General features: G+C 37.5%; 1 protein-coding gene across 3 annotated transcripts in view; it reads left to right on the top strand.

The window, feature by feature from the left end:
- ctnnd2a (catenin (cadherin-associated protein), delta 2a) overlaps window positions 1-14,665 on the top strand; it is a 260,843-nt gene that overhangs the window by 110,564 nt on the left and 135,614 nt on the right. For all 3 annotated transcript variants that reach the window (XM_055150733.1, XM_055150734.1, XM_055150735.1), the window contains 7 exons: window positions 2,506-2,540; window positions 3,422-3,526; window positions 6,259-6,434; window positions 11,036-11,090; window positions 12,145-12,349; window positions 12,659-12,773; window positions 13,715-13,847. In XM_055150733.1, the coding sequence (XP_055006708.1) occupies window positions 2,506-2,540; window positions 3,422-3,526; window positions 6,259-6,434; window positions 11,036-11,090; window positions 12,145-12,349; window positions 12,659-12,773; window positions 13,715-13,847 (824 nt within the window). The remainder of the gene's footprint in view (window positions 1-2,505; window positions 2,541-3,421; window positions 3,527-6,258; window positions 6,435-11,035; window positions 11,091-12,144; window positions 12,350-12,658; window positions 12,774-13,714; window positions 13,848-14,665) is intronic.

Here is a 14,665-nt window from a genome sequence, read left to right on the forward strand (position 1 = left end):
GCGTTACCACATGACATCACAAGGTGGACCAATGTGTTTTCTGTTTGTGTTAAACATGTGTGAATGAAACAAAACACAACTTTATGTATGTTTGTGAGGAGGAAACAACATTATAACATGGATCAGAATTTTGCGTACTATGAGACTTTTAAGGACACGGCGACATAAAATTTGACCTCAGCACTGGATGATTGAATTTCTTCTCAGATAAAGAATGTTTTTTGCATGCAAACTTGTGTCCTTGTTAGTCACTGCGCTGTTGCATGACTGTGATATTGTGCTGCATAATAAAGGCCTTTAAATAAAACAGAATCAGAGGAAGCAGCATCTGGAGAGAAAGATAAACACAAGTCATGCCTAAATGTCAAGCATATCCAAGTTTATTCTGCAGATGAGCCTGTTTGATTTGTAAGGAAGTAGCATCTGCTCTCCTGTTTTCTTTGGATTTCTTATGACTCTGGATAATTTTCACTCACTATAAATTGGGCTGGCAATGACAGTAGCACACCTGTAATGTGGCTTTCCATAAATATGCAGTATGAATTCACTTTGCAATTGGCTGTTTTTCTAAAGTTTGTATTGTTTTGGTTTTGTAACAGATACTAGTTTAAGTTTAGTTGGCTCAAACTTGGATTTCTGTTTTGATAGCTCTGATTTGTATTCATGCCTTCTCATGGGTCAGGACTTTGAGACTGAACTTGAAATAGTAAAGAGCTTGACTAAAATACCTGCTTGTGAATTTTTGTCTCTTGATTTTGATGCATTTTAATATGAAAGCAAAATTGGAGTTCCTTACAGTTCAGGGTTTCAAGTTTCCTTTTGTCATCACGATTTATTATATGTCCAGATCTGCTCATTTGGTCCAACCTTCTAAAAATTGCACGATGTCTCAACATGACCTTGGTCTTGACCTGTTTTGTGAGGTTGTGGGTTTGACTCCCTTTCTGTGTGGAGTTTGAATGCTTCTCCCAACCCAAAACATGCACAACAGATAAAATCCTGGTGCACTGGCCAACTTTTGTGGTTGAGTGTTTGCTACCTAGTTGTATCCATGGAGATGTTATTACTTTGCCTGGAATGTCCCATGGTATGGCATTAAATATTTACATCTAGCATCTATTCATTAAGAATTTTTATTGCTCAAAAATACAATAATTCCTTCTGTGAATAGGGACGACTCTCCACAGATCTCAATTGTAAAGTAGCGTAGTACTGTAACCTGCTTGTCTCCCTTGTAATAGATACTGTAGGTTTAATCTATACTGTGGGACATTCTAGATAAAGCATTAATATTTCCATGGAGACAAGCAGCTGGTGCACCCTCCACTAGAAATGTTGCTTCGTGCACCTTAGGGTAGTCCTGACTAAGCCTAGCTCAAGATTTGGAGACTGGTCCCTGGGCACCATTGCTCATGACAATTTGCTCCAGTGGCGTTGAAGGGTGAGTCAAACGCAGGGGACAATTTTCAATAAAGGACAGCAAATGTACCTTAAAACTCTGCCCTAAACTCAACCTAAAACAGCAACCTTTGGTCTGATTTCTAGTTCCAATTTCTATTTGATTGTGAATACTTTTTGGTGATTCACACTTGGATTTGAAAGCAAAGTTCTTTATCGTGACTGGAGAATTAACTACAGAGCTGTCTATTATGTGTTATAAAATGTCGAGTCTATTCAAACACCACTCATAGTCACATAAAAAAAATTCTGTGACACTGATTCTTTTGAAACCAGCCTCTTTAGAGCAAAATAGATTTATTCACTCTGTTACATTATGGCTATTTAGAACCACGGGCTCATCTCTGGTTGTCCATTACACGCAACCAAGCATACAAAAGCTCAGATAAACATATGTAAATGTATTCTCCAATTCACATATACTTCAGCTACAGTGTACATTAAATAACCCTTGGAGGCATTTTAGACACTAATGGTTCAATAGTAACAAGATGCACATGCACAGCATCTGACAGACATTCAATTACAAAGTTTGTGAAATAACAAGCAGCCTAAATAGGATAACCCCAGACAGACTGTTAATGGTTTAAATCAAGTCTTATCAGTCCAAATATAAATATATATATATATATATAAACAGCGAGTGTGCCTGTGTCTACATTTACATTGATCTCTTAGCTCAATACTCGCTATGCATTTCTCAGTTGCTTGTCTTTGTTTTTCCTTTATTTTCAACCACCTGTCAATACTGTGTCAATTGGAAGTCAGCAAGGCACCTGTGGGTATAAATTAACAATTCTTTGGGGTAACAATTGTCGATTTTAAAATATAGTAGTTTCATTTTTAAATGCACTCTTTGTTGAAATACTTGGAACATATCATTAACTTTTGAAAGGTTCATCTTTGCCCTTATGGGTGAGTGTGGATGAGTGGCTGTCTGTGTGTGTCAATTTTCTTAAAGTAACAATAAAGGAACATGGATCAATGATGAAAAAGCATGGTTATGACACATGTTCTAACAATGTTCCTATTGACTTTCTTTTGCAGCTCCTCAGATGAGCAGTATCGCTGGAATGCACAAGGTATTTTATACTTTTTAATACTATTTGGAATCATTACTTATGATTAATAATTAATAAAGGGCCAATATTACTCTGTTTTCTGATCTTTGTTGTAATGTTGTTTCCTCATCACAAATATACCTAGAGTTTTGTTTTATTCTATTGGCACTTGTTTAACATACAAACTCTTGCGTATTTAGGCTGAATTATTCTCTCAAACAGACAACACCCTCTTCCACCTTGTGATGTCATGTGGTAATGCAGGAAGTGCTCTACTGTGTTTTTAAACTGCATACACTTTCAGTAGGATCATTTGGGTGATTTCTGCCCTGGAATTGCCAATCTCTACTGAACACAAGGTAAAAGGTTAACTGGAAAACTATGACATCACAAGGTGGAACAGAGCATTTTGAGCTTTAGAGAGATAGACAGACTAATGATACAATGATTTTTATATACAGGTGGTTTTATAGCTCAAAAATAGTTATAAAAACAGACATTCTGACTGTGAGCGGGGTTGCCTCTTCACAAATCTGACCCTTAACTTGGTCTGGTTTCGTCACCATGAAGATAGAAAGTTTTAATATCATACTGTGAAACATTTCAGGCATTTGAGCGTTTGACAGACCTCCCACCAGGAAAGTTACATGAAGCACCTTTACATTAGTCTTTAACAACAGAATATAATGAGTTTGTGCTGGGATAGACAAGCTGCAATATTGCGTCCAAATACATTTTGGTGATGTGTCTAGTCTACACTTGGATCTGTAGTGTTTGATCCATGTGTATTTGTTTGACAAATTGAGAAAAAAAATCTGAGAAACAGCACAAATATTAGTTTTGATTCGCATGTTGTCATTGTGTAATCCATCTTTCTGACCATCTTCTCCTTTGCTCCACAGCAGATGGACAGAAGGACATTGAGGATGAGCTGACCACAGGCCTTGAGCTGGTAGATTCTTGCATTCGTTCCCTACAAGAATCTGGCATACTGGACAGTGCCGACAGTAAGTACAATGCAGCCATCTTCTTGTTCATTTGCACAAAACTGAGACAGATTCTAACTGTGTTGTTTATTTGCAGTTAGAGATGTCGTGCTAAGAAATCTAATTGGTACAGCAGATGTGAAGATGTGAATGAGACTATGTTGTAATAGCTGTAATTATTATAATATTGTTTTTTTTTATTTTTCCTTTTATTTTTGTTAGTTAGTACCATGTAAGTAAGCTTGTCATTGTTGAAGAAAATATAGAAGATAAACGATAATACTGAAACAAATTTATGCCACTGCAATAAATAAAAAGCAGGATTATCCCCCAAAAATATTCTAAATGCATAATATAGTTAAAAAAACAAATTGCAGTGAATAAATATCAGAATTAATCACTTTAGTAGTTAGTTTGTATCTATGAGTCATAGAAATGATTTATTCAACCAAAAAGTTGCTCGCTAGTATAAAGAAAAAAAATTGACCCAAAATATGTTGTTCTATCTAATATATACTGAATGATAAGTCAATATAGTAATTATTATGACAGACGTCCATGTAAAAAATACAACTGTAAAACCACTCTTTTGTTAATCAGCCAAAATCAGAAGGAGAGTGAGCAGAATAAGCAAAACACCTCACTTTGCATCAAATCCCACGTGGATCGTGGACAGTTTACGTCAAGACAAGCTGCCAATATTATGATTAGTTGTACAATAAAGTGCCCATGCTTTATTCCTAGAGTCCATTTAAAGTGATTTGCGGCTCTTCATGGCTGAGTGTTGCGATACTCTGAGGAAATCAAAGGCGTGAGTGGCATACAGGCTGTTGTATGGGCACTTGCTAAATGCGCGGGCTGGCATTTTCATTGCAGGTCACTGGTTTGGAAGACTGCATTCCCATTTTCACTTATTGTCTGCTGACCTTTTTGATAGTTGATATTGCTTTAATGGATGGCATTTCAGAAGGGGCCATGCACATATCGCTCACCACAATGTGACACAAGTTTTGTTTTTTATTCATGATAAAATACAATGAAGTTTAGCTTCTGTATATTTTATTCTTATTAGTTAGAACAGAGACAAATAATCCAAATACAGTACTATAAGTTTTGCAGTTTTACCAATAGTGAAACAGGTATGTGCACACATTTTATTGATCTGGCCAAATCACAAAATATAAAAAGCTTCCATTACAGCAGTGATTTTTTCATATTGCACTGTTACAACAAAGGAACAAACCAACTTAGACACAACCTTTACTAAAATGTTTAGCCAATGCAAGGCTTTGTACAACTCAATTCAAAACTTTTTAATTGTGTATTCAATTTAAATTAGAATAAAATTCTCCCTTCATTATAATGAAATGGATTGAGTCAGTATGAGTATTGTCTAACTCAATTTCAAACAAACATTTAGTTACCGGTAAACTAATTATGAAGGTGATATTGCATTCCTTTAGTGTCATCATAATGTGGTGTCTGGCACTAGCTGGTCTCATATGCAGGCACATTTCTACATACTTGATGACTTTCCTGTCAGAGACAGACTCTGCACTTACATCATATGGTGTGACTGATACAGTTTAGCCAGGACTGCAACAAACACCACAACTGACGATAAAATTGGGAGCCCACTGAGTGTGTGTAACTGAAAGTGCTGATTAATAATTCATAAAAAGCAAGCAAGGAAGAGAAAGATGAGTCTTTTGTGAGGGCGAGAAGCAGAGGAGTTGATCCTGGTTCACAGCGCTAAGACTCATAGTTTGAAAAGGATTCTGGCAGAGTGTAGGGGATATAGAGATATGGAGATGAATAATAAGGAGCATTTGTTATATAGGGTTTGTGAAGAAGCTACGCATTTTCTATATATTTAAAGACAAGGATTTTAAAGTTCGACAAAGTGATGGTGGTTTGCTGCTCCTCGTTTGCCATCTGTAAAAACAGGGATGCTCTGTAATGTATTCAGTGAGGGAAAGAGAGTAAAAGTGGCAACTTGATCAAATATTTATGCACCGCCGAGAGCACAGGTCATAGACCTAACTGCCCTTCAATAAAAGCAAACCGTACAAACACCCACACACACACATCTGACCAATAGAACTGTTCACTCACTCAACTGCCTGCTGCATATAGTGAGATGTATTACCTCAGTGATATATTCCAGAGTTTTCTAAAAGTTTGAACTCTGTGTGTGTGTGTACTAAATCATTTCAGATATACTGTTATTCCTTCATTATCGTGCTAAATCAATTGCTAGGTTAGTTAAAACTATAATTCAGTGCTGTTACTTACTAATTGGTCAAACCAAGCACAACAAAGACAGAATTACAACCACAACAATGAACCTTTTCAGAGACAGTACTTTATTTGTCAGTTGTTTAGTCCATTACAACTTTTATCTGCCCAAGCCCTGCCATCCAATCCATCCTCTGTCTCTCTCTCTCTCTCCTCCTATACTCTCCATATTCCTCTGCTCCTCTTTCGTTCTGCTAATAAATTATGTATGCCATCTCCAACTCACAGAGTGCTGCACTGCTGCACTATCTGCTCTAAATTGCCGCTCTCTCTCTCCCATTTTCCTCTCAATCGCTCCCTCGTCTTCTCTCACTGTTAATCTGTCCTCCTCTCTGCTCGCACCAACTTACTCTTTTGTATCTTTTTTGCGTACTCTTTCAAATATTGACAAACTAAACTCATCGCTCGTCTCTCCCCTTCTATTGCCTGTCCGCCCCCAACTCTTTCCCTTATAGGACCAGCTCTTCTTTCCCAGAGTTCCTTGCAGCTCAACTCCACCCCGGAGGCTTCGCTCCAGTACTCTGCCAGCTACCATAGCAACCAGACCCTCGCCCTCAGTGACAACATCTCCTCCGCAGCAACCCCTCAGCGCAGCGGGCAGGTCGGGGGAGCCGTGCACAGCTACAACCAGGTAGGACCCCATCGATACATATGGGAGAGACTAAGAGTGTGCTGGTAAAATAAAATTGAGAGAAGATGGGTAGCATCAATAATACTTGTGTACTCTGAATGGCTATCAATCTTTGAAGTGCTTGAGTAGACTGTTTTTGAAGTACTTGTTTCTTTTGCCTCAGGCTTGGGCAATTAGGCACTTTTATATAGTTTCCATTGGATTTTTTGAAAACTCTATTAACAACATTAACAGATTTATTCATGAATGAACTTTGGCACTCTGGTCTATAAAGTTTAACACATAATGGCGTACTATGGCATTTGCGAATTCCCCAGCTAATACCAAAACTTTTAAAGAAGAAAGAAGTGTTTTAAATAACAGCTTGATGCTACATTATTGCTTCTTTTACAGTGATAAACATTTTGCATATTACATAGGCATACAATTTAACTAGGTGAATATCTGTGTTTACCTTATTACATTGTCCTTGGTTTCAATTAGACTCTACTGTCTGCATTTAATAGCCATTTGCATTTACGACCAGACAAATGCTAGCATGTTTGCCTGCCCTATAGCTTGTGGCTTGTCAAGCAGTAAAAATAAACAAGCTGTCTTTCAAAACACATTTTACCTGCAGCTGCCTTCCCCTATAGTCCATTCTCTGACACTTACTTAGCATAATTGAAATGCAAACGATACAGAGACTAGCACGCAGGAAATCCTATTGTATGAAAGTCATTTGTAGTTTCGTATTTCTGCTGTGTATGTCCTGCCCTTTACACCTCCTCCCTTCCTCCTCTGCCCCATCCGCTCTCCTCATCATCTCTGTCTGTGTGTGTGTGCGCGTGTGTGTGTGTGTGCATGAGTGCGTGTGTGTGCATGTGTGTATTTCTGGCGCTGATGTTTTTGGCTTGTCACTGTAATGGGGGCAGCCTTGTCAGCAGCGGGGCTCGTTGTTCATGAAAAGCCCTCTACACAGGCCGCTGGTGCTGACAGCCAGGTGCAAAACACATATATGGACAATACATGTTATTTTGGGCATTCATTATAAGGGCTTTGAATGTCAGGGATTGCAGTTGGGGTTGTCACTGGCATGATAAAACATGCAATCATTTAAATCAATATGTCTCTGTGTTCACTGTGTATTATTGCTTCAGTATGTTTACAACTTACGCCTGCAAAACATCTGTTTCATCACAACTTATCTCAAAACAAATATGAGCCATTTATATTAGTATGTCAGTAGGGTTGGCAAAATGTTTCTCCCACATACTAATCAATATTAAAACTATTGTCAAAACTAAATACTAATTTGCTAATTTGACCAAAGATATAGATATAAATACAGATATAGATAGATAGATAGATAGATAGATAGATAGATAGATTATACTATAGCTTTAGGCTATAGTGGAACTAATGCACCATAAGTGACTCATGATAAATTAAACTGATTGATTGGGGATTTCCTATATACACAATTAGAAATGAACTACTCTGAAGATACTTGAGAAAGTTGAGTCAGCATGAGTACATTTGTCAGTGTTTCCATTTCGCTGGGGGGTACTATTTATAACCCTGAGAGGACCTGCTTTAAAGGTGCACTGCGTAGCATTTCTAGTGGAGGGTCCATCACTTACTTATCTCCATGGAAATGTTATTGCTTTGTCTAGAATGTTCCACAGTACAGATTAGATAAAAATGTGGATATAGATTAAATCTATGACAAGGGAGACAAGCAGGTTACAGCACTATGCTACATTACAATTCAGATCTGTGGATAGTTGTCCTCATTCACAGGGGGAATTATTGTGTTTTTGACCAATAGAAACTCCTGTAATGAATAAATGCTAGCTGGATATGTTTAATTAGCCTGATTCATTTGCTCAGGCGGTAGGCAGATACTTTTTTATTTAACCAGTCATTGCTATTTTGTCGTGATGTATGTTATGCCCCAAATCCCGTAGGAAGAAGGGCAATAACGTCTTTCCACTTGATAAAATTCACCAAATATTCTCTTTGTTCCGGCTTTAAATCCTTGATCTGGGGAATCGTTGCCAACACAGAATGTATGTCTTAGTCTACATCCATCTCAACTGCTTTGTTTACTGTTGTACTGTACCACAAAAGGGACCCAGACAGGTGCTTGAGTTTGACGTCATGGCTTCACAGTTCTTTGCTGATTGGCTGGTGCGCCATCTACAACTTCCGAGGTTCTTGCAAACCATCTAGTTTATTACGATTCCTGACCTAGTCGCTGGAGAGAAATAAAATCGAGCGGCGGCACTAGGTGGCGCCAGCCTGGCTAATGTTTAATGTCATACCATGCAATATTCCAAACAAAGCAATAACATCTCCAATGGCAATACGGTAGTGGACCCACCAGAAAAGTTGCACAATGCACTTTTAATAATGCATGAATACACGGCACCTCAAACATCTTATTGTTTTACTGAGGAACACCCAGCTCCATTCAGTGACAAAGAAACAGCTCTCAGCCTCTTACAGTGTCAGGGGCTCTGTGTATTAGTTAAGCCAGCCAACAATTCATCTGCGTTCATCATTTATTTAGCTGCTGAATGGTGTACCCATCTATCCATCCTTCTTCACTACTTCCCTCCACGACTCTTAAGTCCATTTATGTTTCACTTTGCATCTTGATGGCTCTAGCACAGCTGCAGTGTTCAACGCATAAAGCATTAATCGGTTTCCTAGACTTTTTGTGCCTTGAGTCTCATCTCCTGGCTTCATAACCTACTAAACCAACACAGGGGGCCTCTTTAAGCACGTTTATAGTGTAGAGACTATTAAGAAAAGAGCCTTGACTGTTTTAATATTACACTTTCTAATAACCCTTGTCCCTATGCGCTAAAACAAGATGATTGTACTGTATGATGTTCAAAATGTGCATTTACTGTGGGCATAATTAAACTTTTAGGATACAATTAGGGAATCTTTTAAACATAACTGCATTCACTTATTTCAATATTTACATTTATGTAAGGTCAAACTATGCCACAGTACAACACTATTACTTTTGCAAAGGAATATGAAGTAAAGATGGATCTGAATGAATAAAGGATTTCACTATGTTCAGGGTTCGACAACTAATTATTTTCTTCTGAATAGTATTACAGTTCTTTTCAAACAGCCACAGTGGTGAAACATACAGCATGTAATCATATTTATTTTAAATTAGTATTGTAGCATTATAATTAAATCTTACCTTAAAACATTATGCAAACCAATATAACTTCACTAATCACCAATATAAGTAAGGTAATCAGGTTTTTTAATAGACTGGAATGGAAAGGTACATTAAAGGTTCTAAATTAAGCAGAATTGACCCTCATGAGCCTTACCTCAAAAACATATATATGTAAAACATATTTGGAGTTGTGTTTTGTTTCATTCACACATGTTTGAGTAACCCTAGTCTGTAGGCATCTCCAAAGCTCAAAATGCTCTGTTCTACCTTCTGATGTCATGAGGTGGTAGTTTTAAAGTTAACAGCTACCTTTTACCAGTTTGTTTAATAGAAAGAAGAAATTCCAGGACTGTAATTATCCAAATGAGTCTAATGAAGGTGTATGAAGTTTAAAAACACAGTGGAGCACTTCTTGCATTACCATATGACATCGTGAGGTTGAGAAATCATCTTAAATATGCAGGATTTGTGTGTTAAAAATGTGTGCATGAAACAAAACAAAACTCCAGCTATGTTTTTGATGAGGAAACAACATTACAACGTAGATCAGAAAATAACGTAACTTGGGCCCTTGAAATTGGAAAGCAGTGACTCCAAATTGACTATATCTGTGTGAACTGTGCAAGTCAATCACCTTTCCTTTCAGCTTCAGCATAAGGCTAAATATGTCTTGATGATCCTCGGGCATATGCTTCCCTCCCTATCTCCGGAGACTGGAGTATATTAGGATAGAGCTGTGTGTGATGCTTTGAAGGCACAGTTTGTAACACAGTTATTTTGCCTCACAAACCGGCACATTACTTTTCCCTCTGTAAGAACTCACTGCATATTTCAGAATAACTGATGAGCAGAGATTTGCATTTCTTTCTACTTATCTATTTTTAATCTTGCCTCAAATTAAAACAACTCAAGACGGATGGTTTATACTCATGACACACATAGAAAAGATAATTTTAAAAACCTTAAATCAATATGAGCGATCAATGTGGAAATGGTATCTTTTGGAATTTTGGAATGATTTTATTTTCAAATTCACATAATGGTGTTTTAACTGTGATGGGTGAAGTAGTTTTCAGACATTACAGGCAGAGTAGGTGGTGAACAAAGCTTAAAAGATTTGAATTCAACCAGCAGTGCTCCAGGTCTCTCTGGTCTATCTCTGCAAGTCTCTTTGAATCAGTCTTTGGTTTTCTGTTGGGATTTCATTACTAGTTTGCCTGGGTTCATCCATGACTCCTCCAAGTCCTGGCTCAAGTCATTGTGTGTAACGTTTTTGATGTCCCTTACTTTATATTCTCTTTTATCATATTTCTTGCCTCTAATACCGTCTCTCTCTCCTTCTTTCTTTCTTTCTTTCTTTCTCTTACTCATCTGTCCATCCCTCTCTCTCTTTCTCTCTGAATGCCTCCAGGTGACCTCGAGTCGTGCAGCCCAACAGCAACAATCACAATCTGGGGCAGGGTCAGGTAAGAACTCCACCATTTTTTTTTTTTTTTTTTCCAGGTTTATTTTAAATTCTTCTGGCATTTTGCTCATGCACAGACACTGACAGACATGCATTTGAATTTTATTAAGAGTGAAAGCGTACTACTCTGCTTACTACTACTACGACTACTACTACTTACTGCTTTTGTGTTTTGAATTATTTCCAAGTTTCTGTATGTTGCTAAAACCATTTAAAAGTGCAAATATGCTAAGAGCTATCTGCGTCTGCATCTTTGGCCTCTATTAATTGTAATAGTTTATGACAGCCTTTTTTATTGCATTGTATGTCATAACAAAAGGCTAATTAGCACTTCAGTGTGAGTCTTGTTTTGTTGTTTTGCTCTTCATATATTAACCAGTTTCCAATACAAAAAAGAACATCAAGGCTTGTGAATCAATTAATATTGTTAATTAACTTAGTCAGTAACTATTGTTAACATAACTTTGAACTGTAGGTTATTATGCCTTACTATTACAGGGTACCGTAATAACTAAATTATAATGTTGCGGTAAATTCAAATAATCTCTATTTGGCACTAAATCACTTTACAGGCAAGAACCATTCACCTACCCACATATAAATTCATACACCTGTGTAGGCAGACACTGCAGTGAAGGTGTTTCGCTCAAGGACACAGTGTCAGTATGCCCTGGAGGCAGTTGGAATTGAACCACTAACAAATGGGTCCATGTGTGAACAAAGAAAAAGATATATTGTATTATATTATGACAGTGCTGCACAATATATCAAATTAAAATGATCAAATCACAAAGGCTGTAATTATTTGGATAAACAAATGTACTCTGCAAAGAACAATATATTTTTTGTAGGTCTTATTTTATAGAAAAATCTAGTTCTACCTGTAGTTTAGACCTATTTAGACATATTTTCAGTCTTCTTTCAAATTCTCTCAGTGTTGTTTATAATATGCACTTTGAACAGTATCCTTTGTAACTATATATTACAAATCTGATCACAATCACAACCCGTCAGAAAGTCCTATAACAAGCAAATAATGATGTTTCTGTTTTCAGGTATCTACTACTCCAGCTCGACTCTGCCTGCCCAGCGTGTCAGCTCTCCTCTCACAGGGGGAGGGTCAGGGTCTGGTTCCCCGAGTAAGCTCCAGCGCCTGGGATCATCTTCAGACACGCAAGGCTACTCGACCACTCAGCGCCTGCCCTCCTCCTCCTCCCCCAACAAGCAGTCTCCCGCTAACCGTCTGGCCAAGTCTTACAGGTACCAGCATTGTATTTTTAAAAGCCATATTGATTTCATATTCTGCCCCTGCTATGAGGAGCTATAGTCTGATCCATCTGAATTACATTTATAGGATTAGGAACAATACACTATCCAATACTGTAATCCAGTGTGGTCACCTTAAAACAGTATAAAGGGCACCTGAAATAATATAAATTGGCAATTAACAAATGATTCACTGTGTCAATGCTAAAAAGGAGCAAAAACACAATTCATTTTATCACTTAAGTACATTTCATACTATATGACCAGTATTATATAGTATTTCTAAACCCTCTTATTTTCCAGCACCTCAGTGGACGTGACATCAGGGGGTGGGTCTCCCCTGAGGGTGGCATCCCCTCCCTCCAACTCGCCTGCAGCAGGGGGAGGGGCCAGTGCTTCATCGTCCCCTCTTCACCAGGTAAGGTTTGATTTTTTGTGATGTCTTTTCAGAATTTCCTATTTGCAGAATTCAATTCAATTCAATTCAATCTTTATTAAGAACACATGATATCTGGTTCATAGTATAAAAAAAAACAAAAACAAAACTTGCAGACTTGTATTAGGCACATTTTTATAATATTCTGTTTATAAAGTAGTCAGTTTTTTCTACAGTCTTCTCACATAACCAGGGTCACATCAATAAAAACAACCTAATTGTATAGCTATGTAGTGCTTTAGAATAAATTTGGTTAAATTGTAAGAGCATGCATTGACTGGAGTTTGTTCATAGAGCATATATTATTGATTAGAGAGCTGATATTTGGACTTTAAGCAGCTGAAATCTCCAACATAGGTCGATATTTTGTTTTGGTCAATCTCCTGCCTAAAAAAAATGCACATAAAGCTTTATATAAACTCTTTAATATGAAGAGATAGCTGCATAAAACATGACTACACCTCTCTCTTAAAGGTGTTTTGTTTAAAAAAAAAAGGGCTGTAAGTGAGTTTGTAGTAAGTTTAAATAACATCATTTGGGGAAAATTATCAAAAGTGGCTCTACATATCAGCCAAAAAATATCGGTCATTGGTTGCTTTGGATTCCAAACAATTTTTAATCGGCATCTGCCATGAAAAAGCCCATATCAGTCGATCTCTATAATTGATTTTAAATATGGAAATTTTCGGGGTAAGTTAATTATCCTATTTGATAGATTCATGTTGTGTGTCCCCAATCAGCAGTAGTACTGTACAACTGGGGCTAATTTACTAAGCTGCTTCTCAAATGCTTCTCAAATGATATAATACTAATCGTTTGGGAGTATCACGAGTCTAGTTTGTATTTTAAATCATCAAAATCACGCTGTGTATATGAAGCTATGTTGTATTGTAGTCCCTCAGTCTTAAAACTTGCCTTTCCAGATGAGTTCGGGCATAGGGAGCTATGCCACTTTGTCTCCTAAACGGCTGGCAGCTCACCACGCCTCTGACCAGTACAAGATTTCCCACGAGCTCTACGCTACGGCCACACTACAGCGGCCTGGGAGCCTGGCAGGTGGGACCACACATACACACACACACACACACACACATACACACACACACACACACACACACACACACACACACACACACACACACACACACACACACACACACACACACACACACACACATGGATGCACACACACACGCGCGCGCACGCACACGCTTGCACACACACATACATGAACACACAGCTTATCCTGCCTTCCCCTCTGCTGTGTCTCTTAGCTGTACAATAAGAAGGAATTATTCTTTATACTATTAAGTGCTCTGTGGGTTACCTTGAAAAATATGCATTGTTTCTCTCTATGCAAATTACATCTTTGTCACTTGGCTTTGTTATGTCCTTTATTACCCTTACATATTTATTTCTGTTTGTATTATAGCTATTATCAAGTGGTGAAGTAACAGTGGGTTAGAAATGTGTTTTTCACCTCCTCATGTCAACAAAACATTTGAGTAGATACAAGCAATTTAACTGAAAGAAAAACAATGATACAAGGTTATAGTATAAAATCCCTGCAAATGAAAACACAAATCACTACATGCTCAAAATGAAAAAAATGAAAAAATGGGTTATTAGATGCTGTAGTATGAATGGATTAAAAATATGAACTAAATAATAATAGAAAGCCCTGCATATTGCATATTTAGGCTGAGTTCTTCTCTCAAAAAGAAAACACTCCACCTTGTGATGTCATGTGGTAATCCACGAAGTGCTCCACTGTGTTTTTAAACTTCATTCACCTTCACTAGAATCATTTGGATATTTTCAATTCTGGAATTGACAATCTCTACTGAACTAAAAGTAAAAATTGCTATTGACTT

This window comes from Boleophthalmus pectinirostris, unplaced genomic scaffold, assembly GCF_026225935.1.
Source record: "Boleophthalmus pectinirostris isolate CB_2022bp ecotype Guang Dong unplaced genomic scaffold, ASM2622593v1 HiC_scaffold_15, whole genome shotgun sequence".
Lineage (NCBI taxonomy): Eukaryota > Metazoa > Chordata > Actinopteri > Gobiiformes > Gobiidae > Boleophthalmus > Boleophthalmus pectinirostris.